Source organism: Vulpes vulpes, chromosome 4 (assembly GCF_048418805.1).
Source record: "Vulpes vulpes isolate BD-2025 chromosome 4, VulVul3, whole genome shotgun sequence".
NCBI classification, from domain to species: Eukaryota; Metazoa; Chordata; class Mammalia; order Carnivora; family Canidae; genus Vulpes; species Vulpes vulpes.
This window is the reverse complement of record NC_132783.1, coordinates 24,628,068-24,655,315: the sequence shown is the minus strand read 5'-3', so window position 1 is coordinate 24,655,315 and position 27,248 is coordinate 24,628,068. Positions and strand designations below refer to the sequence as shown.

General features: G+C 38.9%; 1 protein-coding gene across 1 annotated transcript in view; it reads right to left on the bottom strand.

Moving 5' to 3' along the window:
- Positions 1 to 881: 881 nt before the first annotated feature.
- Positions 882 to 27,248, bottom strand: part of LOC140598727 (rho GTPase-activating protein 20-like) — a 49,645-nt gene continuing 23,278 nt past the window's right edge. The window contains exons 7-19 of the mRNA XM_072757254.1: positions 25,004 to 25,081; positions 22,780 to 22,840; positions 20,049 to 20,237; positions 18,269 to 18,441; positions 16,795 to 16,956; positions 14,913 to 15,022; positions 14,207 to 14,396; positions 12,882 to 12,993; positions 10,843 to 11,018; positions 7,430 to 9,516; positions 6,428 to 6,617; positions 5,086 to 5,197; positions 882 to 1,052 (exon numbers count right to left, since the gene is read on the bottom strand). Of these exons, the coding sequence (XP_072613355.1) occupies positions 9,319 to 9,516; positions 10,843 to 11,018; positions 12,882 to 12,993; positions 14,207 to 14,396; positions 14,913 to 15,022; positions 16,795 to 16,956; positions 18,269 to 18,441; positions 20,049 to 20,237; positions 22,780 to 22,840; positions 25,004 to 25,081 (1,449 nt within the window). The 3' untranslated portion in view covers positions 882 to 1,052; positions 5,086 to 5,197; positions 6,428 to 6,617; positions 7,430 to 9,318. The remainder of the gene's footprint in view (positions 1,053 to 5,085; positions 5,198 to 6,427; positions 6,618 to 7,429; positions 9,517 to 10,842; positions 11,019 to 12,881; positions 12,994 to 14,206; positions 14,397 to 14,912; positions 15,023 to 16,794; positions 16,957 to 18,268; positions 18,442 to 20,048; positions 20,238 to 22,779; positions 22,841 to 25,003; positions 25,082 to 27,248) is intronic.

The window sequence follows — 27,248 nt, the reverse complement described above, 5'->3', positions numbered from 1 at the left end:
TTCCTCTTTAAAAGAATAGCTCAAATGCTCTCTTATTCTCTGATTACATTCCCTTCATGAGTCTTTCAACCGTCCTTTGCTCTATCTTCATGTCCTCTCCCTGCAGTGTAGAAAGATAATAAGGGCTGGAGTCAGATGGACCAAGGGTTCAGAAACCTACTCTGCTTCTGATATATTGTGTGACCTGGGGCACATGCGAACTGTACTGAAAACTTTCCAATCCATTTATAATGTGTGGAGGATGACAGTTATAGCTACCCCCTAAAATTGCTGTGATGCAAGGACTGGGGTAGTAGCAAGCATGGAACTAACGTGGTTAATTTCTTCACACCTAGGATAACATTCCCAAATCTAGTGCAGGGTTGCAGAGGTCCTGGATACTCCGCAGTTTCCATACTGACAATTCAGTATACCGATTTCAGATAACACAGGCCAAACTCTGTGGCTGTCATTTAACATGCTCTTTTAGAATTAGCAGATTAATATATGCCTCAGGGTGAGTCTTTATGCTTAGGTAAGATGTTTTCAGTTGTTAGATTAAATAGACTCCATTGAAGGAGACCTGAGACTAAGGTGAGTTCAGGAAGACAAGAGCAGAATGTGAAGATGATTCATGCACACAGAGTCCATTTTGACTGATCTGAACAGGCCTACATGGGTCTCTGTGGAAAGAAGTGGAATGGACAAAACGTCGTTCTGTGTATTGGCCTCATGACTCTGTAGGAGGTAAATCAAATGACACTAGCAAAGGTTCTCAGCCAAAGCCAGGTGCTGTCTAATGATTTCTCCATTTGTGGGTAGGTTTGCATGAGGACACTTGGCCTCTCCGAGGTCTCTCTCCTCAGGAAGGCAATAAAAGACCATACTGAGACCTACCAGTATTGGGAAGGGGAAGTTGTCCTTATGAAAGATATCCGTGAGGGAAACTCCAAAGAGCTGTCCTGGTTTTTCAGACAGTGCAGCTCTGCACTGGTTGTTCTGGCAAGTGCCAGCACAGTGGCAAAATGCCGAGTTCGTGAAAGCACTGCTTTCCTTGGTGTTCTGGTCTGAATCTAAGGAAGAAGGGAGATTAGTGTTTTTTTAATTCACTTAGACATATTTTCACCATTGCCATTATACAGCATGTTCATTGTATAGGCTAGAAGAGGGAAACTGAGTCATTTCTTGTGCAGAGCTCTCCACGTTCTGATATTGGCTAACAGCATCCTCATGGCATTGGTGAGTTCTTGCCAATAACATTCAGACTGATGGGTAATCCTGGGACTTGATCAGACTCAGGGTGATTATTTCCTTGGCCATCAGTTACTGCCATTACACTGATCTGGAGGCACTGAAACTGTAGATGTTTGCTTTCTACTGGTGTGATCAGTGGGTTCAGGTATCAGACCTGATTTTATTTTTTTATTTTTTATTTTTTTCTGATTTTAAAAGCTATAAGTTTTTGGTATGCAAATCAAGCTGAGTTTGGTAATCCTGTGCTTTCACAGCCAGGCTCCCCTCAGCCTCAGATTCTCTCCTTGGCTTTCTGAGTGCTCAAGTTTCTACCATCCAAAGGAATTGCCTCTCAGGACACAATCTGCCTGACCCCTACTTCTCTGGTTCCTCTGCTCTGGGCCATCTTCAAGGACGACTTTCTGCAGTCAGGGTCCTTGGGAAGTAGTCATCACATGCTGGCTATGTGGTGGCTGTGTTCTCTTGTCATACCCCACCAACCCACCCATAGATGATGTTTTTGGTTAAATAGGTTTAACATTTACTGCAAAGAGCCTAAGCCACAATGAAGTGTGGAAACACACTTCCTCACACACACACTCAAACATACATGTATATATACACCTACACACAAGTACAAGGCTTGAAAGAAAACATAGAAAATGCAAAACAATAAGAGGTTAGGAATGCATTTATAGACCACCAGTTTCCAGAGATGATTTTCAACTACTCAACATTCCCTATTGAAGGAAGAACTTTCCAAAGAAAAGGAGATCAGCAGTGAAAAGCTGAGTTCAAATTTCTACTGCTCAGCAGTGAATGTTTCCCTTTGAAGATACCTTAACATTGCTTAAATAACCGATTGCTTTAAGAGTCAACAGATGAGCCAAGCTGTCGAAGGATAAAAAGATGAGGAACATTTCAACAAATAACCTTAAACGCTGGGCAACTTGGCTTTTCTGGGATGTACTACGTGCATCAGCACCTCCACTCATGTGGGGCCAGCACTGCACCAGAAGCATCTTGGTTCTGCGACTTAGCAAGCTCAGCATTTTAAAGCTTTGGTTTGCTCAACTTTAACGTAAATGATGCTGTCTACACCAAGTTAAACTAAATATATAAGATACTATTCAGCACAAGGCAATAAATGTTCCCAGGATCATTAATGAATGGGGTCGCTTCAAAAGGGTCGAATAATGTGAAATATATGTGGAAGAAAACTGGGAAAGTAAGAATTTCCTAGACCTATTTCACAAGGGAACCCTTCCTGGGAAAGGGAAAACAATGCATGGATCATATATTCTATATGCACTGATAGCAATCCCCGTCTACACGCTGGCATGATTCAGAAATGTACAGTTCTGTAGTTCTAAATAGCTCACTTGATGCCTAGTTTGATTCTCTGTTCTGAGACTGGTAGTGATTTAGGTTTTCTTAATTGCCCCCATGAGTGTGTCTATGTTCCGGAGTCTTCTGGTGCAGGACAAGTTGTAAAATGGTGAAGTGCCACTTATCTAATTGCTCTGTGTCATTGATGTATATAAATAGTTGCTGAGGTGTCCAAACTGCTCTCTGGTCCTGGGAAATTGGCCTGTACTCTTATTGCTGAGGCATGTCTTTCACACCCAGTGGCTTTTTATTTCTTCCATACTATTCTGGGACTGATGGAGATACATGTTCCATGTTGAGGTATTAGAAACTCTGCATGGACATAGAGGGCCCCATAGTTCTTAGACATGTCAGCTCACTATTCTGTGAGGATTTTCTGCTTCCATTTGGTTTCCATGCAGGAAATGGTGCAGATATCCCATGTACCTACCAAGGTTTTAGGCTTTTTTCCCGTGAGATTGCCACCGAAATCTTCTACTCTATGCCATGAATCATTTCTGTTTCCTTTAAAGCTAACACTGTAAAACTCATAAGCAACATGGAGATCCCTTTTCCTCATATTCTCCTCTTGCTTCTATGCCCTGAGGAGGTGATTTAATTGTCTCTGATGGCAGCTTAAGGTAGGAAGCAGGATGAGGGAAGGAATATCTCAGGTAAAAAAAAAATTAGTATTTCAAAGATACTTCCTACCCTACTTGGAATACCCCTTAGGAAATGCTGGTGTACAGAACTGAGGATGAAAAGCCAGTGAAGGAAAGGATATGTGTGGTAGTGGTGCTGCTGTGAGTTTTATGATGTGTGGTCTCAAGAAATAATGCCTCCTTGTCTTGAAAACCACCACCTTTGGCGTGGTCCTTTGCACAGTCCTCTCCCACATTAACTCTTGAAAAGTCCCTCTTGCCTCTGGGTAATCTTCCTCCACCATATGAAAGGAGGAGAAGCTATCTTATGGAAGACATGGGGACCAATTGAAAGCCAGCGCCAATACACAGAAACCTAGGTTAGCTCGACAGGAGCTGCAGGCTAACTGTAAGTGCACAGGTGACCTCAGCTGAAACCAGAACTGATCAAATGAGCTTCCACTGAAGGGTTATGTGAATCATAAACAAAGAAATGGTTGTCTAACCTACTGAGCTATGGAATTATTTTTATTATCCATAAAAAGGAAACAACACAACACAGTACAATACAATTCAAAAAGTATGTCATAGGATATGGTCGGCATTGAAGATAGAGGAGATAATTTGTGGGAAGATATCCTCAATATGAATATATGGGACCAAGGAAAATCTTTTGAATGCAAATAGCTGGGTCTTGGAAGGGGTTCATTTCTCATTCATTGGGAAAATAAAGAGGAGGTGTCAAGTGTCATTATGGAGATTCCAGTCTTCAGTGCCTTACTAAACTGTAGACATGTAGGTGGATGGACCACATGGGGACTTGGTAGCATGCTGCAGTTGTGCTCTTCTGGAAATCACTATCACTCTCAGTGGCTTGGATTCAACAGTTTGTTTTTCTGTCACTGACGACATGAAAAACAAACACTTGTCTTGCACCAGCATATTCTCTGACTTGGCACTAGACTCATCTTAATTCCTGATGACATGGATTACCCTAAAGATTTCCTGAACACAATGAGGTATATGTTGTAAAACGAAGACATCAAAAGTATGGAGGGATTGATGATATGTGTCTCCAGGTTCTGAATCTAAACTTTATTTACAAAATGGGGTGTTGCCAGTGAGCTGTGATTAGCTAGGCTCCAATAATACTCACACTAGTCTCAGGGGAACTTCTCCTAGTTTTATTATTTGCATTTTAGAAATGTTTTTACATCCTTTATGTTATTGAATCTTGACAACACTTCTAAGATTTAGGCATTATTTTTATCCACATTTTAGGCATGAATAAAGTGATACAGAGCTAGAGTAATTGGCCAAAGGTCCTATAGCTGATAAATGGGGGCACTGGAATTTATACTCTGGAGAGGTTGTTTGACATCAAGTCAAGTCCTTTTCTCTCAATGATGCTGGTTCTTTTCAACTCATTTTAAAGAGCACTGGAATCCTATGGTGCCTCAAGAGCACCTGATCAAAAAGAGGATGGAGGAGGAATAAAAGTCCCATGCTCTGGTTTCAACCAAAGTAGAAATAAATAATTATGCATTATATGCTGATCTACATATATAATACAATATAGATGTGGGATCCATTTAAAATTGTGTTTTAAAAAATCCCCAAACACTGTATCATACCATGCTATCTCCTAATACTGCCAAAACGTCTTGAAGTTTCTAAGCTTTCATGGGTCTCCAACAGTGTGAAACCTCCCTTGACCTGCTAGCCAGCCTTCAGAAGAAGGAGCAGCTGGGAATCATTGCCCTGGGCATGCTCTGGGCTCCAGAACAGGGCTAAGTATCTGCCATGACCCCTGGCAACCTTGCTGCCTGTGTCTCCCTAAAGCCTATTAAATTATCCACAGTACCTGCAGCCTTCTCATTGTAATGACAATTCTTTGAATTCTCTCCCAAGAGAGAAGTGATGTCTTCGCCAAATATCTTCAAGCAATTTTCAATCATAAACTGTATGAGAGAAGCCTGTAATGCAAAAAGAACACAGTGGGGTGCTCGTTTTCATATGGAAGAGTTATAGGTCACATTTTGTTTATAAACCTTGGATCTAACCAAAACTGTGAAAGACTTCTATGAAAAATTCAGAGTTGATAAAAATATATAGAAACCCAAGTTCTCTAATAAGATAACTTAGAGTGATACTTTCCATTGTACTTTGGGTACAGATTTTAAAATACTAGTAGTCAGTGGACTAAACTCCTAATTTGTGGCCTAGTTTAATACCTAACATTGTGATACCAATGGTTTCATCGTTAAAACTAAGACAGCTTTCAAAGTAACCTGCCTTCTTAAACTTTACTTATTGTGTAAAATTTTGCTTCTAGAAAATATTGGGTTGTAACTTAGGATAATATCTCATTAAAATGTGTAAAACATACATGAAATCCTATGAAATCCATTTCTAAAATAGGGAAGAATGTTTTTTGGAAAGTGGATATTCCTGTGGATTTTTCTTTTTTGATGTTTTCTTTTGCTTGGTTTTTGAGTAAAAATCACAAGTCTGGAGAGAAAACATGTCTGTCTGTCTAACCACAGTCCCTACTCATGTCTTGCTTTGCCGAATGCTGGCTCTCAGCATGAGCTTGGGGAAAAGCTGTCATCTTATTAGGTATGTGTGGCTTCATTAGGATGTTTTGTAATATCTCACTAGTTTCTGTCGGATGTAGCAGAGGCAAAACTGTAGCCAAGTATTTTTCTAAAAGAGCCACAACTTGCAGAGCAAGGCCAATGTGTTTGGAGCCATGGGCACTCATAGTGCCCGAGTTACCTAGGATGTGCCAGTAAGAACCACAGGAGCTGGGGGTTTTTACCATGAGGTCATGAGGAAGCCATGGCTTTGACCAAATTTCCAATCTCCCTCCTCAAGGATCAGACTGAGAGTTGAACCTTGGCTTGTCAAACTCCGAAGCCCAGGTCTTTTCTATCATATTATGCCACTCTCTCTCTCTTTTGTTTAGTGAGTCTAGTATTGAATCTCTTGGATGGGAAAGAAGCAACTCAACTGCTCTGCATTTCGCAATTTAACAACACCCCTTCCCATATTCCACCAGAGTAGGATAAAGAAGTCTGCCATTCCAAGGAAGGCAATGAAGATGTGCACTTTTCAGAACTGTTCCTTCGAATTTACTACTACACATTTCAGACTCAAAGCATGGATTCTAAACCACAGGGGACACATATGAGAGATCTCTCTACCTTCTTAATCAAGTTGTCTTCCAATTCAAAGCTGCAGGAAATGGGTGGACAAAGCAGACTTGGAGCTATACACATTGATAAATCATAAGCTGTCATCTGATTGGATGAGGATTGTTGCTCAATGTTGTAGAGCACGCCGAAAAGGTATCGCAAGAGAACAACATTCGCTTTTGGCAGCTGTGTTAGAAGCCTAAATCAGAAAGATGCACTTTTGAATAAGGCAAGTCATTGCACTTAGCAGCTTGAAGTATAGAGACGGAGAGCAGAGAACATCTCTCTAGATCCAGTATACAACCTGCTGTAGCAGAGTTCCAGGCATTAACGTATAGAAATATGTTTTATTGAATTCAATTTCTGAGCTAACCCTCTCTGGTTAAATGTTTGACAAACTGAAGGTTATACCCGGGCTGTTGATGCTCTGGCATCTCTCTTAGGCCACTGACTTTTGTCTACCAGTTTCATATATAAGAGAAGTTGTACAACGGCTTAGGAGTCTACTTAATAAGGTCAGGAGAAGTACAATAATAGCCATAAGGCATGCCTGTATTCTGAAACTGGCCTCCATGGGTGAGAAGAATTGAAACCATTTGGCATTGTATGTTCTCATTGATTTGGGGAATATAAATAATAGTGAAAGGGAATATAAGGGAAGGTAGAAGAAATGTGTGGGAAATATCAGAAAGGGAGATAGAACATAAAGACTCTTAACTCTGGGAAACGAACTAGGGGTGATGGAAGGGGAGGAGGGTGGGGGGTAGGGGTGAATGGGTGACGGGCACTGAGGATGAGGGTGAATGGGATGAGCACTGGGTGTTATTCTGTATGTTGGCAAATTGAACACAAATAAATAACAATTAAATATATTATTAAAAAAAGAAACCATTTGGCATTGAATGTTATTTTAGTGGTCAAAGTGGCAAGAAGGAAGCCAATATTTTCCTAATAGTATATTGGCTGTATTTCTGAGCCATGACCAGAGTAGAGTAATTATTGCATCATTACCTCCGGGCTGCATTTATTTTTTCCTTCTCAGTGACTTCGTCAAGAACACAAAGCCATTTTTCGTAGAGGTCCGATGAAAGTAAACTTCCTTCGATATTTTCAAGAAAATCCTTATGTGGATAAAAAAAAACACACACACACAAATATACACAGAAACACACACACACACATATGTATATTTAATACAAAATATATATTGGAAATATCACAGAGAAAACACTTAGCTGAAAACTTCAGTTGATTCCTACTTCCTTCATAGATACCCAAACTGTGACCCACATGGGGCTAAGCTCTGACTCTCCATTGACTTGCACGTGCAAAAGCAGGTGTGTGGCTTTTCTCTGACAAAAATGAAAGCATCAAAGCAGAGCATAGCCTTCAGTGGAAAGGAAGACAAAGCTCCCTTCTATCATAGGGCACTTGCTCTTTTGTGTGCTTTTCTGCAAACTACTACAAAAGCTACTCTCATAATTGCATCATTCTTCCTTTCCTGAACTATACAAAAGTAGAGAATCTAATGGCAAACTCATGATGTATTCATTTCTAGTGTAGGATGTATTCATTTCTAGTGTAGGTCAATTCTCCAGATAGTTTGACATGATACTATTCAGACCAAGGTTGCAGAGTCTGTTCCTCCACAAAGATTAGTCAACTTTAAGTAGGGAAAGCTTCAGAAATGTCTAAGAACTCTATGCACACGTGGTCACCATCTTCCTAGCCTGTGCCTATAACACGGGAATAGAAAAGACCCTACTAAGTCTTGCTAGAAACATCAATTCCATGTGTGCACCTTCAAGAGGGCAACACTTACCATGGTATTCAAGTACCTAATGGATGATCATTCTTTTCCTTGTGTCTTGATGCCTATATATATATTTGCTGTGTGTTTTACTCTAGCCCAGTGTAGTAGTGGTCAGAGACTATTGGTATCTTTTGTGTAGTTAAACAGTAATGGGGGACAAGGAAAGACCAAATGTGGCAAGGAAGGACCACATATGACCTTGATTCTAAGAGTGTCATCATTACTGCCTTCACATAGTTTTGTTCAGAGCTGTTAGCAAGTGCCAAGCTAGATGGATTAAATTCTTTGTTCTAGTTCTCACTTCTTTCTCCATTCCCATTTTAGCAATAGAATGGGATATCTGTGATGTAGCTGTATAATTTCCAAATTAATCTAGTTCTTGAGTCCTTCTACTGAATTTTCAGAATACAAAAGTACTTTTGTCTCTTGCACCTACTCCAAAAGTTAGATTTATCAAAACAGGCATGTATCTAGAGCTGGTTACCATGTCGTTATAACCTTGGATGGTGGGATAGACATCTCAAACATTAACTAAAGGATGGCTAGGATGTGGTGAAAGGAGACACAAATGGCGAAATCCTTCCTCCATGACTTATAATGTAAAAGGCACTAAGAAACAGGAGACAATGCGACAATGATGGTTAAGAATGATTGGTTGCCTCACTGAGCCTTTTTTAGATTCCTCATAAAATAAACATTTGCTTACTATTGTGAACTTCCATACCTATCTTCAAATGTTTAATATGATTTTTCTTTTGGAAACTGCCTTCATTAGGAGTGTGGTGAAGAAGCCATCAAAAGCAGGATGTTTGCTTTGGTAAACATTATGTATGTATCAGTGTATATTTTGAAATTTCTTATTATTACTAGTAATCATATTAGTATTAGTATTTTGCATGGAGTCTTCAGGGGCGTGGTGTGTGGTGAAAACAGAAAGTATTTCTAATGTATTGGGCTTTTAACTCCTACAGTAGATTCCTTAAATTTTGAATTCATGAAGTGTTTTCCGAATTGAGAAGTTCTCAATCAGTTCTGCCCATGTCGCTCCTTGGGCAATCATAATGAAAGACACCAATCACAGCTTGACTTACTCATGTGCGGATAAAGTTAGAACTTTCCCCACCTTTAAAACAAATGCTACCACAAGAACAGATTTGCTGTAATGCCTCACTCTGTCTCCAGAATTTAGTTTCTTCCTTAGGATTCTGCATGCCTTTATACTACCTGGTTTTCTGAATATGCCTTCCGTGAGTGGTCCTTTCTCATTGATAAAGGACAGCATATCCTGAGAGAAAAAAAGAAGAGTATATGGCATTTCATATCCCAAGCCCAGAGTAAAAGCTTGCTACCTTTTTGAAAGAGCTAGGCGATGTGATGGTATACGGTGTTAGAGCTGGAAGGACTAAAGTCAATTTAGATTCTTTAATCAATGTCTCCCTATAGTTTCTACCCAACATCCACCTGACAGTCATACGCTGAAACATTGTAATCACTTATTTTAATCAGATTTTTTTCTCATTGAATTTACCCTTTTAAATCGAACTCCCGTGTTTCAAGGCCTTGTGGAATCCTCGCCTGATTCCTTGTGGAATCAGTCTTGATTCCTTATTCCCTTACATAGATGCACTTCCCCAAGTATGGAAATCTTTTTGCCATACTCATTTCCCATTTGTTGATTCTTCTTTAAGTGATTGTATCCTCCATTGCAACTATCTCTATTTCCCTTCTTCCTTAAAAAAAAAAAAAGCTCAAATGCTCTCTTCTTATTAACTGATTACATTTCCTTCATGAGTCTTTCACTGTCCTTTGCTCTATGTTCATGTCCTCTCCCTGCAGTGTAGAAAGATAATAAGGGCTGGAGTCTGATAGACCAAGGGATCGGAAACCTATTATGCTTCTGATCATTTGTGTGACCTGGGGCAAATGTGAACTGTACTGAAAGCTTTCAAATTCATTTTTAAAGTGGGAGGATGATACTTCTAGCTACCCCCTAAAATGGATGTGATGCAAGGACTGGGGAAGCAGCAAGCATGGAACTAACGTGGTCAATTTCTTCACACCTTGGATAACATTCCCAAATCTAGTGCAGGGTTGCAGAGGTCCTGGGTACTCAGGAAATTTCCACAATGACAATTCAGTACACCGATTTGAGATAACAAGGGCAAACTCTGTGGCTGTCATTTAACATCCTCTTTTAGAATTAGCAGATTCTTATATGCCTCAGGATGAGTCTTTATGCTTAGGTAAGATGTTTTCAGTTGTTAGATTAAGTAGACTCCGTTGAAGGAGACCTGAGACTACTGTGAGTTCAGGAAGACAACAGCAGAATGTGAAGATGATTCATGCACACAGAGTCCATTTTGACTGATCTGAACAGGCCTACATGGGTCTCGGTGGAAACAAGTGGAAGGGACAAAACGTTGTTCTGCTGTATTGGCCAAATGACTCTGCAGTAGGTAAATCAAATGACACTAGCAAAGCTTCTCAGCCAAAGCGAGGGAATGTCTAATGATTTATCCATTTGAGGGTTGGTTTGCATGAGAACACTTGGCCCCTCCGCGGTCCTTCTCCTCAGGAAGGTAAAAAAAAAAACGACCAAACTGAGACCTACCAGTATGGGTAAGGGCAAGATGTCCTTATCAAAGATATCCGTAAGGGAAACTCCAAAGAGCTCTCCTGGTTTTTCAGACAGCACAGCTGTGCACTGGTTGTTCTGGGACGGTCCAATGCGCTGGCAAAAGGCCGAGTCTCTGAAAGCAGTGCTTTTCATGGTCTTCTGGTCTGAATCTAAGGAAGAAGGGAGATTAGTGTGTTTTAATTCACTTAGCCTTATTTTCACCATTGCCATTATACAGCATGTTCATTGTAGGGGCTAGAAGAGGGAAACTGAGTCATTTATTGTGTAAAACTCTCCATGTTCTAATGTGGCTAAGAGGGTCCTCATGGCATTGATGAGTTCTTGCTCCTATCGTTCAGACTGATGGTTCAACCTTGGGACTTGATCAGATTGAAGGTCAGAATTTCCTGCCATCAGTTACTGTCTTTGCAATGCAACAGGAGACACTGAACCTGTAGACGTTTGTCTTCTACTGGAGTGATCAGTGGGTTCAGCTGTCAGATATGATTTTAAAAGCCAGAAGGATTTGTATGCAAATCAGGCTGAGATTAGTAATCCTCTGGTTTCAAATCCAGTCTGAGACCAGAACTGCTCAGATGAGTCTCCACTGAAGTGTTATGTGAATCGTAACCAAAGAAATGGTTGTCTAACCTACTGAGCAATGGAATGATTTTTATTATCCATATAAAAGTATACAACACAACACAGTACAATACAATTCAAAAAGTAGGTCATAGGATATGGTAGGCAGTGAAAAGGGGAGATAATTTGTGGAAGATTCCTCAATATGAATATATGGGACCAAGGAAAAAACTTTAAATGGAAATAGCTGGGTCTTGGAAGGGGTTCATTTCTCATTCATTGGAAAAAACAGAAAAAGAAGTGTCAAGGGTCATTATGGAGATTCCAGTCTTCAGTGCCTTACTAAACTGTAGACATGTAGGTGGATGGACCACATGGGGACTTGGTAGCATTCTGCAGTTGTGCTCTTCTGGAAATCACTATCACTCTCACTGGCTTGGATTCAACAGTTTGATTTTCTGTCACGGACGACATGAAAAACAAACACTTGTCTTGCACCAGCATATTCTCAGACATGGTACTAGACTCATCTTAATTCCTGATGACATGGATTATCCAAAAGCTTCCCTCAACACAATGAGGTATATGTCGTAAAACGAAGACATGTCAAAAGTATGGAGGGATTGATGATATGTGTCTCCAGGTTTTGAATCTAAACTCCAATTTACAAAAAATGGGGTGTTGCCAGTGAGCTGTGATTTGCTAGGCTCCAATAATACTCGCACTAGGCTCAGGGGAACTTCTCCTAGTTCTATTAATTGTGTTTTAGAAACGTTTTTACATCCTTTATGTTATTGAATCTTGACAACACTTCTAAGATTTAGGCATTATTTTTATCCACATTTTAGGCATGAAAAAAGTGATACCGAGCTAGAGTAATTGGTCAAAGGTCATGTAGATGATCAACGGGGGGCACTGGAGTTTGTACTCTGGAGAAGTTGTTTGACATCAAGTCAAGTCCTTTTCTCTCAATGATGCTGGTTATTTTCAACTCATTTTAAAGAGCACTGGAATCCTGTGGTGCCTCAAGAGCCATTGATCAAAAAGAGAATGGAGCAGGAATTAAAGCCCCGTGCTATGGTTTCAACCAGAGCAGATTTATATATTATAAGTAGAAATAAATAATTATGCATTATATGCTTACCCACATACAAAATATAATATAGATGCGGGATCCATTTAAAATTGTGTTTAAAAATATCCCCAAACACTGTATCATACCATGCTATCTCCTAATACTGCCAAAACGTCTTGAAGTTTCTATGCTTTCGTGGGTCTCCAACAGTGTGAAACCTCCCTTGACCTGCTAGCCAGCCTTCAGAAGTAGGAGCAGCTGGGAATCATTGCCCTGGGCATGCTCTGGGCTCCAGAGCAGGGCTAAGTATCTGCCATGACCCCTGGCAACCTTGCTGCCTGTGTCTCCCTAAAGCCTATTAAATTATCCACAGTACCTGCAGCCTTCCCATTGTTATGACAACTCTTTGAATTCTCTCCCAAGAGAGAAGTGATGTCTTCGCCAAATATCTTCAGGCAATTTTCGATCAAAAACTGTATGAGAGAAGCCTGTAATGCAAAAAGAACACAGTGGGGTGCTCTTTTTCATATGGAAGAGTTATAGGTCACATTTTGTTTATAAACCTTGGATCTAACCAAAACTGTGAAAGACTTCTATGAAAAATTCAGAGTTGATAAAAATATATAGAAACCCAAGTTCTCTAATAAATAACATAGAGTGATGCTTTCCATTGTACTTTGAGTACAGATTTTAAAATACTACTAGACAGAGGGCTAAACTCCTACTTTGTGGCCTAATTTAATACCTAACATTGTGATACCAAAGGTTACATCTTTAAAACTAGGATAGTTTTCAAAGTAACCCACTTTCTAAAAGTTTACTTATTTTCTAAAATTTTGCTTCCAGAAAATATTGGGTTGTAACTTAGGAAAATAACTGATTTAGATGTATAAAGCAGTGACAAAATCCTATGATATCCATTTCTTAAATATGGACAAATATTTTTTGGAAAGTGGATATTCCTGTGGATTTTTTTTGAAGTTTTCTTTTGTTTTGTTTTTGAGTAAAAACTCACAGGGCTGGGGAGAAAACATGTTTGTCTAGCCGCAGTCCCTTCTCATGTCTTACTTTGAATAATGCTGGCTCTTGGCATGAGCTTGGGGAAGCTGTCATCTTATTAGGTATGTGTGGCTTCATCAGGATGTTTTGGAATATCTCACTAGTTTCTGTCTGATGTAGCGGAGGCAAAAGAGTAGTCAAGTGTTTTTCTAAATGAGCCACAACTTGCAGAGCAAAGCTATGTGTTTGGAGCCATGGGTGCTCTTAGTGCCCAAGCCACCTAGGATGTGCCAGTAACGACCACAGGAACTGGGGGTTGTTACCATTGTGTCATGAGGAAACCATGTCTTTGCGCAAGGTTACAAGCTCTCCCTCAAGGATCAGGCTGAGATTTGAACCTTGGCTTGTCAAACTCTGGAGCCCAGGTCTTTTCTACCATATTACATCACTCCTCTCTCTTTTGTTTAGTCAGTCTAGTATTGAATCTCCTGGATGGGAAATAAGTGACTCAACTGCTCTGCGTTTCCCACTTTAAGACCCCTTCCCATATTCCACCAGAGAAGGATAACAAACCTGCCATTCCAAGAAAGCCTAGGAAGATGTGCACTTTTCAGAACTGATCCATCCAATTTACTACTACACATTTCAGATTCAAAGCCTGGATTATAAACCCGAGGGGACACATATGAGAGCTCTCCCTACCTTTTTTTTGAAGTTCTCTTCCAATTCCAACCTGCAGGAATTAGGTGGACAAAGAAGGCTTGGGGCTATACACACTGATAATTCATAAGCTGTCATCTGATTGGATGAGGATTGTTGCTCAATGTTGTAGAGCACTCCGAAAAGGTATCGCAAGAGAACAACGTTCACTTTTGGCAGCTGGGCTAGAAGCCTGAAGTCAGAAAGATGCACTTTTGAATAAGGCAAGTCACTGCACTTAGCAGCTGGAAGTATACAGATGGAGAGCAGAGAACATCTTTCTAGATCTAGTATACAGCCTGCTGTAGCAGAGTTCCAGGCATGAACGTATACAAAAATGTTTTACCGAATTCAATTTCTGAGCTAACCCACTCCGTTTAAATGTTTGACAAACTTTAGGTTATGCCACTGGCTGTTGATGCACTGGCATCTCTTTGGCCACTGACTTTTGTCTACCAGTTTCATATATTCAGAAGTTATACAATGACTAATGAGTCAATGTTAATAAGGTCAGGAGAAGTACAATAATAGCCGTAAGGCATGTCTCTATTCTGAAACTGCCCTCCATGGGTGACAAGAATTGAAACTATGTGGCATTGAATGTTATTTTAGTGGTCAAAGTGGCAAGAAGTAAACCAATATATTCCTAATAGTATATTGGCTGTATTTCTGAGCCATGACCAGAGTAGAGTAATTATTGCATCATTACCTCTGGGCTGCATTTATTTTTTTCTTCTCTGTCACTTCGTCAAGAACACGAAGCCATTTTTCATAGAGGTCCGATGAAAGTAAACTGCCTTCAATATTTTCAAGAAAATCCTTATGTGGATAAAAGAAAAATACACACAGACACACTCACATATACAAAATATATATTGGAAATATTACAGAGAAAACACTTAGTTGCAAACTTCAGTTCAGTCTTACTTCCGTCATAGATACCCAAACTGTGACCCACATGGAACTCTGCTCTGATTCTCCATTGACTTGTACGTGCAAAAGCAGGTGTGTGGATTTTCTCCAACAAACATGAAAGCATCAAAGCAGAGCCTAGGCTTCAGTGTAAATGAGGACAAAGCTCCCTTGTATCATATAGCACTTACTCTTTTGTGTGCTTTTCTGCAAACTACTACATAAGCTACTCTCATAATTGTATCATTCTTCCTTTCCTGAACTATACAAAAGTAGAGAGTCTAATGGCAAACTCGTGATGGTCCTGAGGATGTATTCATTTCTAATGTAGGCCAATTCTCCAGATAGTTTGGCATGATACTATTCAGGCCAAGGTTGCAGAGTCTGATTCTCCACAAAGATTAGTCAACTTTAAGTAGGGAAAGCTTCAGGAATGTCTAAGAACTCTATGCACACGTGGTCACCATCTTCCTAGTCTGTGCCTATAACACAGGAATAGAAAAGACCCTATTAAACCTTGCTAGAAACATCAATTCCATGTGTGCACCTTCAGGAGGGCAACACTTATCATGCTATTCGAGTACCTAATGTATCATCATTCTTTCCCCTGTCTCTTGATGCCTATATATATATTTAGTGGTGTGTTTTACTGGACCTCAGTGTAGTAGTGGTCAGGGACTATTGGTATCTTTCATATAGTTGAACAGAAATGAGGGACAAGAAAAGACCAAATGTGACAAGGAAGGACCACATATGACCTTGATTGTAAGAGTGTCATCATTACTGCCTTAACTTAGTTTTGTTGAGAGCTGATAGCAAGTGCCAAGGTAGATGGATTAAATTCTCTATTCTAGTTCTCACTTCTTTCTCCATTCCCATTTTAGCAATAGAATGGGATATCTGTGATGTAGCTGTATAATTTCCAAATTAATATAGTTCTTGAGTTGATCTATTGAATTTTCAGAATTCCAATCTACTTTTGTCTGTTGCACCTACTCCAAAAGTTAGGTTTATCAAAACTGGCATGTAGCAAGAGCTGGCTAACATGTCGTTATAACCTTGGATGGTGGGCTAGACATCACAAATATTAACTAAAGGATGCCTAGGATGTGGTGAAAGGAGACACAAATGGCAAAATCATTCCTCCATGACTTATAAAGTAAAAGGCATCAAGAAACAGGAGACAATGCGACAATGATGGTTAAGAATGATTTGGTCACCTCACTGAGCCTTTTTGGATTCCTCATAAAGTAAACATTTGCTTACTATTGTGAAATTCCCTACCTATTCTCAAATTTTTCGTATGATTTTTCTTTTGGAAACTGCCTTCATTAGGATCGTGGTGAGGATGTCATCCAAAGCAGGATGTTTGCTTTGGTAAATATTATGTATGTGTGAGTGTATATTTTGAAATTTCTTAGTATTAATAGTATCATATTAGTATTAGTATTTTGCATGGAGTCCTCAGGTAGGCTGTTTGTGGTGAAAACAGAAAGTATTTCTAATGTATGGGGCTTTTAACTCCTACAGTAGCTTCCTTAAATTTGATTTCATGAAGTGTTTTCCAGTTTGACAAGTTCTTAATCAGTTATGCCTATGTTGGTTCCTGGGCAATCATAATGAAAGACACCATCACAGCTTCAGTTACCCATGTGTGGTAAAGCTAGACCTTTCCCCACCTTTAAAACACATGCTACCACATGAACAGATTTGCTGTAACAGTTAACTCTGTCCCCAGAATTTAGTTTCTCTTTTAGGATTCTGCAGGATTTTATACAGGCTGATTTTCTGAAGATGCCTTCCAGGAGTGGTCCTTTCCGATTGATCACGGAAAGCATATCCTGTAGGAAAAAAAGAAGAGCATATACATTTTGTATCCCAAGCCCAGAGCAGAAGCTTGTTTCCTTTTAGAAAGAGCTAGGCTATTGGATGGTGTACGGTTTTAGAGCTGGAAGGACTAAAGTCAATTTAGATTCTTTAGTCAATGTCTCTCTATAGTTTCTACCCAAAAATCCACCGTACAGTCATACACTGAAACATTGTAATCACTTATTTTAATCAGCTTTTTCATTGAATTTGCCCTTTTAAATCAAACTTCTGTGTTTCAAGGCCTTTGTGGAATCCTCGCCTGTCTCCTACTTTACCAGTCTTGGCTCCTTATTCTCTTACATAGATGCTCTTCCCCCAGTATGGAAATCTTTTTGCCATACTCATTTCCCATTTGTTGATTCCTCTTTAAGTGATTGTATCCTCCATTCCAACTGTCTCTATTTCCCTTCTTCCTTAAAAAAAAAAAGCTCAAAAGCTCTCTTCTTATTATCTGATTACATTTCCTTCATGAGTCTTTCACTGTCCTTTGCTCTATCTTCATGTCCCCTCCCTGCAGTGTAGAAAGATAATAAGGGCTGGAGTCCAATAGACCAAGGGATCGGAAACCTATTATGCTTCTGATCATTTGTGTGACCTGGGGCAAATGTGAACTATACTGAAAGCTAATTCATTTGTAAAGTATGGAGGATAACAGTTCTAGCTACCCCCTAAAATTGATGTGATGCAAGGACGGGGTAGTAGCAAGCATGGAACTAACGTGGTTAATTTCTTCACACCTAGGATAACATTCCCAAATCTAGTGTAGGGTTGCAGAGGTCCTGGGTACTCAGGAAATTTCCACACTGACAATTCAGTACACCGATTTGAGATAACAAGGGCAAACTCTGTGGCTGTCATTTAACATCCTCTTTTAGAATTAGCAGATTCATATATGCCTCAGGATGAGTCTTTATGCTTAGGTAAGATGTTTTCAGTTGTTAGATTAAGTAGACTCCGTTGAAGGAGACCTGAGACTACTGTGAGTTCAGGAAGACAACAGCAGAATGTGAAGATGATTCATGCACACAGAGTCCATTTTGACTGATCTGAACAGGCCTACATGGGTCTCGGTGGAAACAAGTGGAATGGGCAAAACGTTGTTCTGCTGTATTGGCCAAATGACTCTTCAGTAGGTAAATCAAATGACACTAGCAAAGCTTCTCAGCCAAAGCCAGGGACTGTCTAATGATTTCTCCATTTGAGGGTAGGTTTGCATGAGAACACTTTGCCTCTCCAAGGTCCCTCTCCTCAGGAAGGTAAAAAAAAGACCAAACTGAGACCTACCAGTATTGGGAAGGGCAAGTTGTCCTTATCACATATATTTGTGAGTGAAACCCCAAAGAGCTGTTGTGGTATTGCCGATGGTGCAACTCTGCACTGGTTTTTCTGGCAAGTGCCAGAGCGCCGCCAAAAGGCCCAGTCTCTGAAAGCAGTGCTTTTCATGGTCTGGCCTGAATCTAAGGAAGAAGGGAGATTAGTGTATTTTAATTCACTTAGCATTATTTTCACCATTGCCATTTTGCAGCGTGTTCGTTGTAGTGGCTAGAAGAGTGAAACTGAGTCATTTGTTGTGTAGAACTCTCCACGTCCTGATGTTGGCTAACAGCATCCTCATGGCATTGATAAGTTCTTGGTCATATCCTTCAGACTGATGGTTAAACCTAGAGACTGGTTCAGACTCAAGGTGAGTACTCCCTGTGTCATCAGTTACTGCCAGTTACAAGGCATCAGGAGGCACTGAACCTGTAGATGTGTTTTCTACTGGAGTGATCAGTGGGTTCAGGTGTCAGATCTGATTTTAAAAGCTAGAAGGATTTGGTATGCAAATCAGGCTGAGTTTGGTAATCCTCTGCTTTCACAGCCAGTCTCCCCTCAGCCCCAGATTTCCTCTTTGGTTTCTGAGTGCTCAAGTTTCTACCATCCAAAGGATCTGCTTCTCAGGACACAATCTGCCTGAGCCCTACTTCTATGTTCCTCTGCTCTGGGCCATCTTCAAGGATGACTTGCTGCAGTCAGGGTCCTTGGGATGTTGTCATTACATGCTGGCTATGTGGTGGCTGTGTTTTCTTGTCATATCCCACTAACCCACCCAGAGATGATGTTTTTGGTTAAATAGGTTTAACATTTACTGAAAGGAGCCTAAACCACAATGAAGTGTGGAAACCTACTTCCTCACACACACACTCAAACATATATGTAAATATACATCTACACACAAGTCCCAGGCTTGAAAGAAATCATAGAAGCGAAAAAAACAATGAGAGGTTATGAATGCACTTATAGAGGTTATGAATGCATATATATATTATATATATATACGAAGGCACCAGTTTCCAGAGATGATTTTTAATTACTCAACATTCCCTATGAAGGAAGAGCTTTCCAAAGAAAAGGTGACCAGCAGTGAAAAGCTGAGTTCAAAGTTTCTAGTGCTCAGCTGTGAATGTTTTCCTTTGAAGATTCCTTAACATTGCTTAAATAACTGATTTTTGAAGAGTCCAGAGATGAGCCAAGGTTTCGAAGGATAAGCACATGAGGAACATTTCACCAAATAACCTTGAACACCCGGCCACTTGGCTTTTCTGGGATGTAGTGAGTGCATCACCACCTCCACTCATGTGGGTGCCAGCACTGCACCAGAAGCATCCTGGTCCTGCCACTTATGAAGCTCAGCATTTTAAAGCTTCGGTTTGCTCAACTTTAACATAAATGATGCTACCTACAACTCGTTAAACTAAATATATGATATACTACTCAGCACAAGGCATGGCTCAGGGCAGGCTTGAAAGTGCTCTGAGGGTATAGAGAAAGACAGGAGTTAAAGGTCTTCCCAAAAGATTTAAAACAAGGAAACAACCTTCATAGAAATGAGTTGGGTCTTGATGTCAGACTTTTGAATTTTTCTAAGCTTGATTTTGGGTAGTTTTTGCATTCTTTCCTATACTGTTCCTCCTCATTGATGACAATAAGCTCACCCAGAAAGAATAAACTGTGTGTCTGAATTGTGTTTAAGCATGGAGACATGAGCCAAGGGAAGGCACTTGAAGAAAAGCAAGCGGCTCACCTCTCCCTTGCTTGTTCTGGGCTGGGTGCCTGGGCTTCAGTATGAAATGGATTTGCATCTCTGTGATCTTCTGCTCCAGAAGGAGGGACTCCTGAGTTGGGGAAGGAGAGATGGAGTCCTCTGCTTCCTTTGGCAGTGCTTTAGTAGATGGAAGATGGCTCATTTTAATTCCATAGGGATGTTCATGTCCTGTATGGAAAGAAACCTGAATATTTAAGATGATGGTGATGGCTGTCATCAAACTACCTGAGTGTAAGCATCACCCTATTTGTATATGTTGGTATTTTTCTGGGACTTCTAGATAAAGAAGGCTGTGCCTCCTCAGTGAGCATCATATGCACCCTTGTGGGAACACCTTACAGAAAGCGTGTGCCCAAGAGAAAGATTTTAAGAAGAGAAAACAATTTAAAGCATGTTACTTTGCTTGAAATACATATATTCATGAGTGCAATAAACAATGCTGACTTTTGCTGGGTAACTATCTGAGAATGTTGAAGGTTTTCTAGTTTGTGCCTTGACACTAACTACATCTATACATCTTAGGCAAATTACTTGACCCCGTCGAGCCTTACACTAATTCTTTGAAATGCTTGTCCACACACAAACTTATCAGAGTGAATATATTAATAAGCATTGGTGGTTAATATTCTTATTTTTTATTTTTATTTTTTGGTTAATAAATTTTTAAATATTTGGAGTATATATATATAGAATTGCTATCTTCACTATTCTCTCCAACAGAATGTCAGTCGAACAGATTTTTTGTTCATTTCCTTTTGTCAATTCTCCAGCCAGAGCTACTCTAGAGTAGTGGGATGGGTTGCCCTTATGCTTTATGGTTCCCTTCCACTGCTGCCCTCCCTCTATGGGGTGTCCTGCCAGGCAATGATCAGAAGGAAGGGTGTGCAGAGTGGGAAACCCAGAAGCAAACTGTAAAACGATGGTTAGAGAATAGAAAACCACACCCAGAGCTATCCAGAATTGCCTGCCAAGTGATTTGTTTTGCTCTTTTATGCTTTAAATTGTTTTTCCTCTCTAGAGAATTCTCAAAGACCCTATGAAATGATATGGATTTCATTTTTTAAGAATAGAATGAAAATTCTCATTCTGTCATTCCAGATTTATTACTGAATGTACCTAAAGGAGCTTTTGCTGTTCTTTTCATCCGTCATGGATGCAATGTTCACAAGAATCACAGGGACTTCGCTCCATTAAGGAAAAAGAAGCTTCTATGACAGCAATACAACCAAACCAAGATAACCAGGAGTTAATCCACAATTGAGAATTGAGAGTATGTTTTAAAAAATGCATTTTTGAATGCTCTAATGGATCATCATGAACGACAGGCTCTTCAGATTCCTTAGAGCTGCGTTCGTGTGTGAAGCTATTCAAATTCTCAAAAGTTACCATCTACATCATTTTATCTAAATTAATGCACTTTATTGAAACATATATAAGTATTTAACTTTTTTCCTTTTTACTGCTAACCAACTATTTTTTTATATTTTATTTATTTATTCATGAGAAACAGAGAGAGAGAAAGAGGCAGAGACACAGGCAGAGGGAGAAGCAGGCTCCATGCAGGGAGCCCAACGTGGGAGTCGATCCCAGCTCTCCAGGATCCCACCCTGGGCTGAAGGCAGCGCTGAACCACTGAGCCGCCAGGGCTGCCCCTGTCCAACTTTTACAAAGATGTCAACATTAATTCAAAACAGGAAGTGGTACTGAGGGGTTTTGTTCTCAGTGATGAGCTTTGTGACTCTATAGTCTAAGACTGGGAATATATATTTTGCAGAAAGAAATTGGTTGTTTTTTAAAAAAAGGAAATTGGTTGTTTAGATTTCCAGATTATTTGAAAAAGAGTTATAGCTTCACAGGTTTATTAAAAGGATAAAAAAATTTCATGTAAGAAGGAATGCTTTAAGATTTCTAGAAGAGATTATTGTCACCATTACCATCCATTACTATACTTCAAGGCCTGCTACCAATCCTGTCTTCTTTTTCTTTTTTTTAAAACCCTTCCATTACTGGAAACATTAAACAATTTTGCTAATCCAAAGATTTTTTTTTTCAGAGAACTTGTGCTAATAACTATTTTAGAAGAGGTGCAATCTGTTTATCAATAACCTTAAGAACAGTGATGGAAAAAACCTGAGAAACAGCAAAGTGCAGGCGATTTCATCAGTGAAGATGAGAGGAGTTTAAATGTGATTATCTCATTTTCCTTATGATGCAGAGAAAACTGGGCACAGGGCAGGGGTGTTAAATACATATCTGTACCTGGATTCAGAGACATAACTGGATTTTAGAGAATTCTCACAAATAGAGGCTTCTTAGCAGTTAGGAACTAGAATTCAAAATTGACATATGAAAAATAAATGTATGGGAAAAATTCCAATCCATTTTGCTTTCATACCTAATGAGTAAATAAGTAAGTAAATAGTAAATAATCACACTTTTTCAAGACAGCTCTGTTTGTCAGGTAAAAAGAAGTAGAAACAAAAATTTACATTTCTCTCCCTCACTAAATCATAGCTGCTGAATGAAGAGATGTTATCAATGCCTGGGCAACAGTACCTGGTAATTCTTTATTAAACATGTGAGTGAATATTGCATGTGATTTTCACTTTTAAGGATTTTGAAGCTTAAGAAAGAACAACCATTACTTTGAAACTTAGAGTTACAATTTTGAACCTAATCAATCCCATCTTAGATTTTCCCTGACACTTACCAATTAGTGGAAGTTTTTCCTTGCCAGAACTCGCCCACAGCTGGAAGTCGTTCTCAGAGCCCTTGGAAACAAAAAGAACTAGGTGTCAAAACATATCTTTCACAGTACTTGAAGAACACATTTCCTTAGCATATCTGTGTTTCCAAAAAGAAAGAATTGGGGCCAGGATAAATGGTATTTGGTCCATGGAGGTAGCTATAGTACTTGTTAACTAGTTCCCCTCACAGCTTCCAATAGACTGTCCCAGATTCTTGTAATTTTTGATAAAGACCGGGAAACCACAGTACAGCCAGCCCCTCACTTTGTGGGTGGCCCATGGTGTAAGAAATGAGATTTGTGTCCCTTTACTATGGAGTAAAAGTCTCATCTCAGAGTCCTCTCTTCTGCTGTCTCTAGACTCCTTGGATAGCGTTGGCCTTTGTCTCCAAATGTCCCTGCCCAGAGATGCATGTTGTCCAGAGAGCCATATACTCTGCTATGACTAATCCTGAGCAAAGTAACTTGAGAGGCATCAATAGCTCAGCAGCCCTGAGCCAAAGGAGACAAATGCCCAAGAGACATTGAGGAGATAGTGGACGGAAGTCTGCCACTGGCTTTGGGGCAGGCAAACTCCACTTTAGGGAGAGAAAGGATGAGGACTCTAGGCAGCATGTCAGATGCAGAAAATGATTACTCCCAGCACAATTATTGCCCAGTAATACTGAAAATCCCAATTGTTTGAAACAAACAATTCTAAATTATAAAGATTGCTGAACTATTTTAAAGAGTCTTCCTGGAGACTAAAGCAAAAAAACGTTTGAAATGGAATTATTGGTAATAGTTATCATGTGCCCTTGACTCCTGATTAAAAATCATGGCCTTCACCTTATGAAGGAATGTCATAGGTATGGGCACAGACACAGATACACACACACACACACACACACACACACACACACACACACAGCTAAATCTGCTCAAGATTGTGTTGCAAATAAGAAGTAAGAGCTAATAAGGTAGGGTAGGGTTTGGAAATGCCATGCTGGAATCCTTTAAATCAGGTATACATAAAGCCAAATAAGCCCAGTTCTTCATTAAAATAGAAATTCTTTGCCTAGTGACATTGATCGCTTTAAGTAAAGAAAATCACAAACATGAAATAAAATGAGTTAAATCATTAGTCAATCTCCCCACCTTCATCCCTCAAACCACTCACTCTCTTTTCCAGGATTTAATTCTTACTTAGGGTTTCTATATCATACAGGTTAGAAACGTATGTAAAGATGTGCTTTAGTCAGTACATATAAATTCAATTTTATTTTGGATGTATTATTAAATGTTGTTTGTACAGAAATCATTGATTTCTTCTGCCAAATTCTCGTTGCTCTGAAATTTTAAAGGCCTTTATTATACCATTGGCTCAGATAGAATTTACAAACCATCTTATGATTATGTCACATCACATTTACAGAGGATTTTGGATAAGAAGTTGTGCTTTCCAAGTGCTCCCTTTGGTTCTCTCCATCTATCACTGTCCCTCTTTTTTCCCTTATAAAACCTCATCCTCAAATATCTTTCTCTTTCATAAAAAGAGATCAGCCCCAGATCCATGGTCTTATTCAGAACTTGTCTTTGTCTTGACCAGTTGCTAAAGGGTATGAGCTGCTTCATCCTCAGGATCTGCATCAAAAGGAGGTAGCTTGTAGCCATGTAGTCTTTATGTCAAAATGTACAACAGAACATGTAATTTAGGATTCATTAAACGGATTGAGTCCTTCCTTGTGTGATAACTAGGGTCAATAGGGATGGAGACGTATCAGAATTGAAAACACAGAAAGAAGAGTCCAATAGAGGAGGAAATATTTAGAAATTTAGAAACAACAATAAAAAAGAAACTTAGAAACATCTTTATTGTCTGTATTTAAAATATATACAGTAAACTGCATATTGTTATTAGCACTCTAAAATTATAGTCCAATTTTAGGCTATAACTTTGAATTTGCAGAAAATTTCAAATAGGAATATAAGAATAGCACTCATGTATAAGCTAATACTATAGCTTCGCTGCCTTCAATTTCTAAAGTTGGAAGGAAAAATATGAGTATGTTATCCACAATAATCAGCTGTCTTATGATGGGAGGTGCACAACACCTACACACACACACACACACACACACACACACACTCACAAAACTCAAAAGTCAAAGTTGGTTCGTAAACTAAAAATAGATAGTAGGCAACTTACGGTTATTCCCAGCATTGTTAGTAACATGTTGATAGTGTCATTTGCTGTGTCGGAATTTGTCACTGTTACAGTTACGGACTGTAAAAAATAAATAAGAAAAATTGCTACAATTTTTTAAAAATTTAAAGCATGTGACCAAATAATTGTCAAATTATTATCCATACTCCAAAAGTAAAGCTTGTTTCCAGGTAATGACAAAGTAAAGCACGTGTAGAACACGAACCCTTAATTATATTTTCATTTTTTTATATAACATGAAGCTAGTAGGAAACATGTCAATAAAACATATATTTCCCTCCAGGAATTTGTGGCATACAAAATACAGCAGCTGAAGCAAGGAAGAGAAAAATTGAGAATTCTAAGAGGGCACATGGGGTGACCCTCAGCTCCATAAGGCTATTTCCAAAATGGTGGGAGGGGGATAGTATTAAAGGAAGGCACTAGATACTTTCCTCTCTTACTGAGTTGTGTTTGTATAGTATGGCTTAGTTCCTTTGTTTGTTTGTTTCTGGGTTTTTTTTTTTTTTTGGCTTAGTTCCTTTGTAATTACATAGTCGGTTTCAGTAAAATCAGGTAAGAACTGGCTATGAAAGACACTTTTTAAAAACTACTATTTAGTCCATATTTTCTTTGTCAGGCATCATGGTTAACTAAGACTTCCATTGTTGCAATCTCTTAAGACTGATGAATCTAGGAAATGAGACTGGAAATGTTAGAAGTTGATGTTCCATTCACAACTCTGCCAGCGAGTAGGTACTTCTAATAGCTCTCTATCAGACCATACATTGAGAAACTGCTCCATACAACTAGGAAAAGTTTAAAGAAAATTTTCTGAAAGGGGTTAATAGCAATCTGAGATGGATCTATAAGACTATCTGAATTACAAACTATCTGAATTACAAAAATTACGAAAGTCATATAAGAGAATATGTAACCAGAACATTTACTATGCATACAGTTTTTATAACATGTTTAGGCAATGGGGCCTGTGTCCTTCGGGAAACAGTGCATAAAGAAGAAACAGCACAAGTGGACACCCACAGGCCTTGAAAATATTAAAAGCAAAGTTAAAAGAAACTCTTTCATAAATCACTCCTTGTCCTTTCATTGTATTTTTCTTCTTATGAATTGAATGCAATTGCTTGATATCACAGATGGTCCCAAAGTAATTCAATAATCATTCAAATAGCAATTCAAATAGTAATTTAAGGGATGTATGTATATTTTCCTGCATGTTGTAGGTTCTCCCAACAGACAAATTCCATTAGATAGAACTCTCTCTAAACAAATAACTTCAGAAAAATAAACTATTTTTTGAAATAATTCAAAAGAAAAAGAAAACTTAGGTTATGTTCATGAGTCAAAACTGTTACTTAATATATGAAGAACCAGGAAAATGAGATCAATTTTCAAGAGCTGAAGCCACACCTGAGATGATCTCGATGCTTAGACTATTAGCCAAACACAGCTATTACAATAATGCTCAATGATACAAATGAAAATATGTTCACATTAAACAAAAATAGAGGCATCATAGTATAGAAATAAGAAGTATTAATGACTTTTCCTTATTTGAGAGGAAAAATATTTAACATAGAAATTTTTATCGGAAAAATATTTTTATTTATTTATTTTTTTTGAAAAATATTTTTAAAAAATTTATTGACTAGGCTACATTGCATAATGGAGATGATGAAAAGAAGTCAGTGATTTGAAAATAGATACTAGAAATTATCCAGTGTGAAGAAGAAAAGGGGGGAAAAGATTGAAAAAAAATTACAGAGCCTGAGGGATCTCTGAACAATGTGAAAGTGTCTGATATGCAAAGAATGGAACTGTCAGGAGGAGAGAAAGAGAAATAATGAGGAAGGAAATATTTGATGAAATAATGATTAAAATTTCCCAAATTTGGTGAAGACATAAATTTACAAATTCAAGAAATTCAGAATATGTCAAATAGGACAGATTCAAAGACAACCATGCTTAGGAACTTCATAGCCACTCTGCTAAAAACCAAAAATAAAGAGAAAACTTGAAAGCGGCTAGAGAAAAAAATGACAAATCACCTACTGAGGATTAATGTTTAATCACAGACTACTCATCAGAAAGCATCAAGACCAAAAGACTGGAACATCTCTAAAGGACTAAAAGGAAAAAAATTTGCAAACAAAATTCTACACCCCCAAAAATATCCTTCAAGAGTCAGTGTGAAATAAAGCCATATTCAGATAAAAGAAATTAAGTA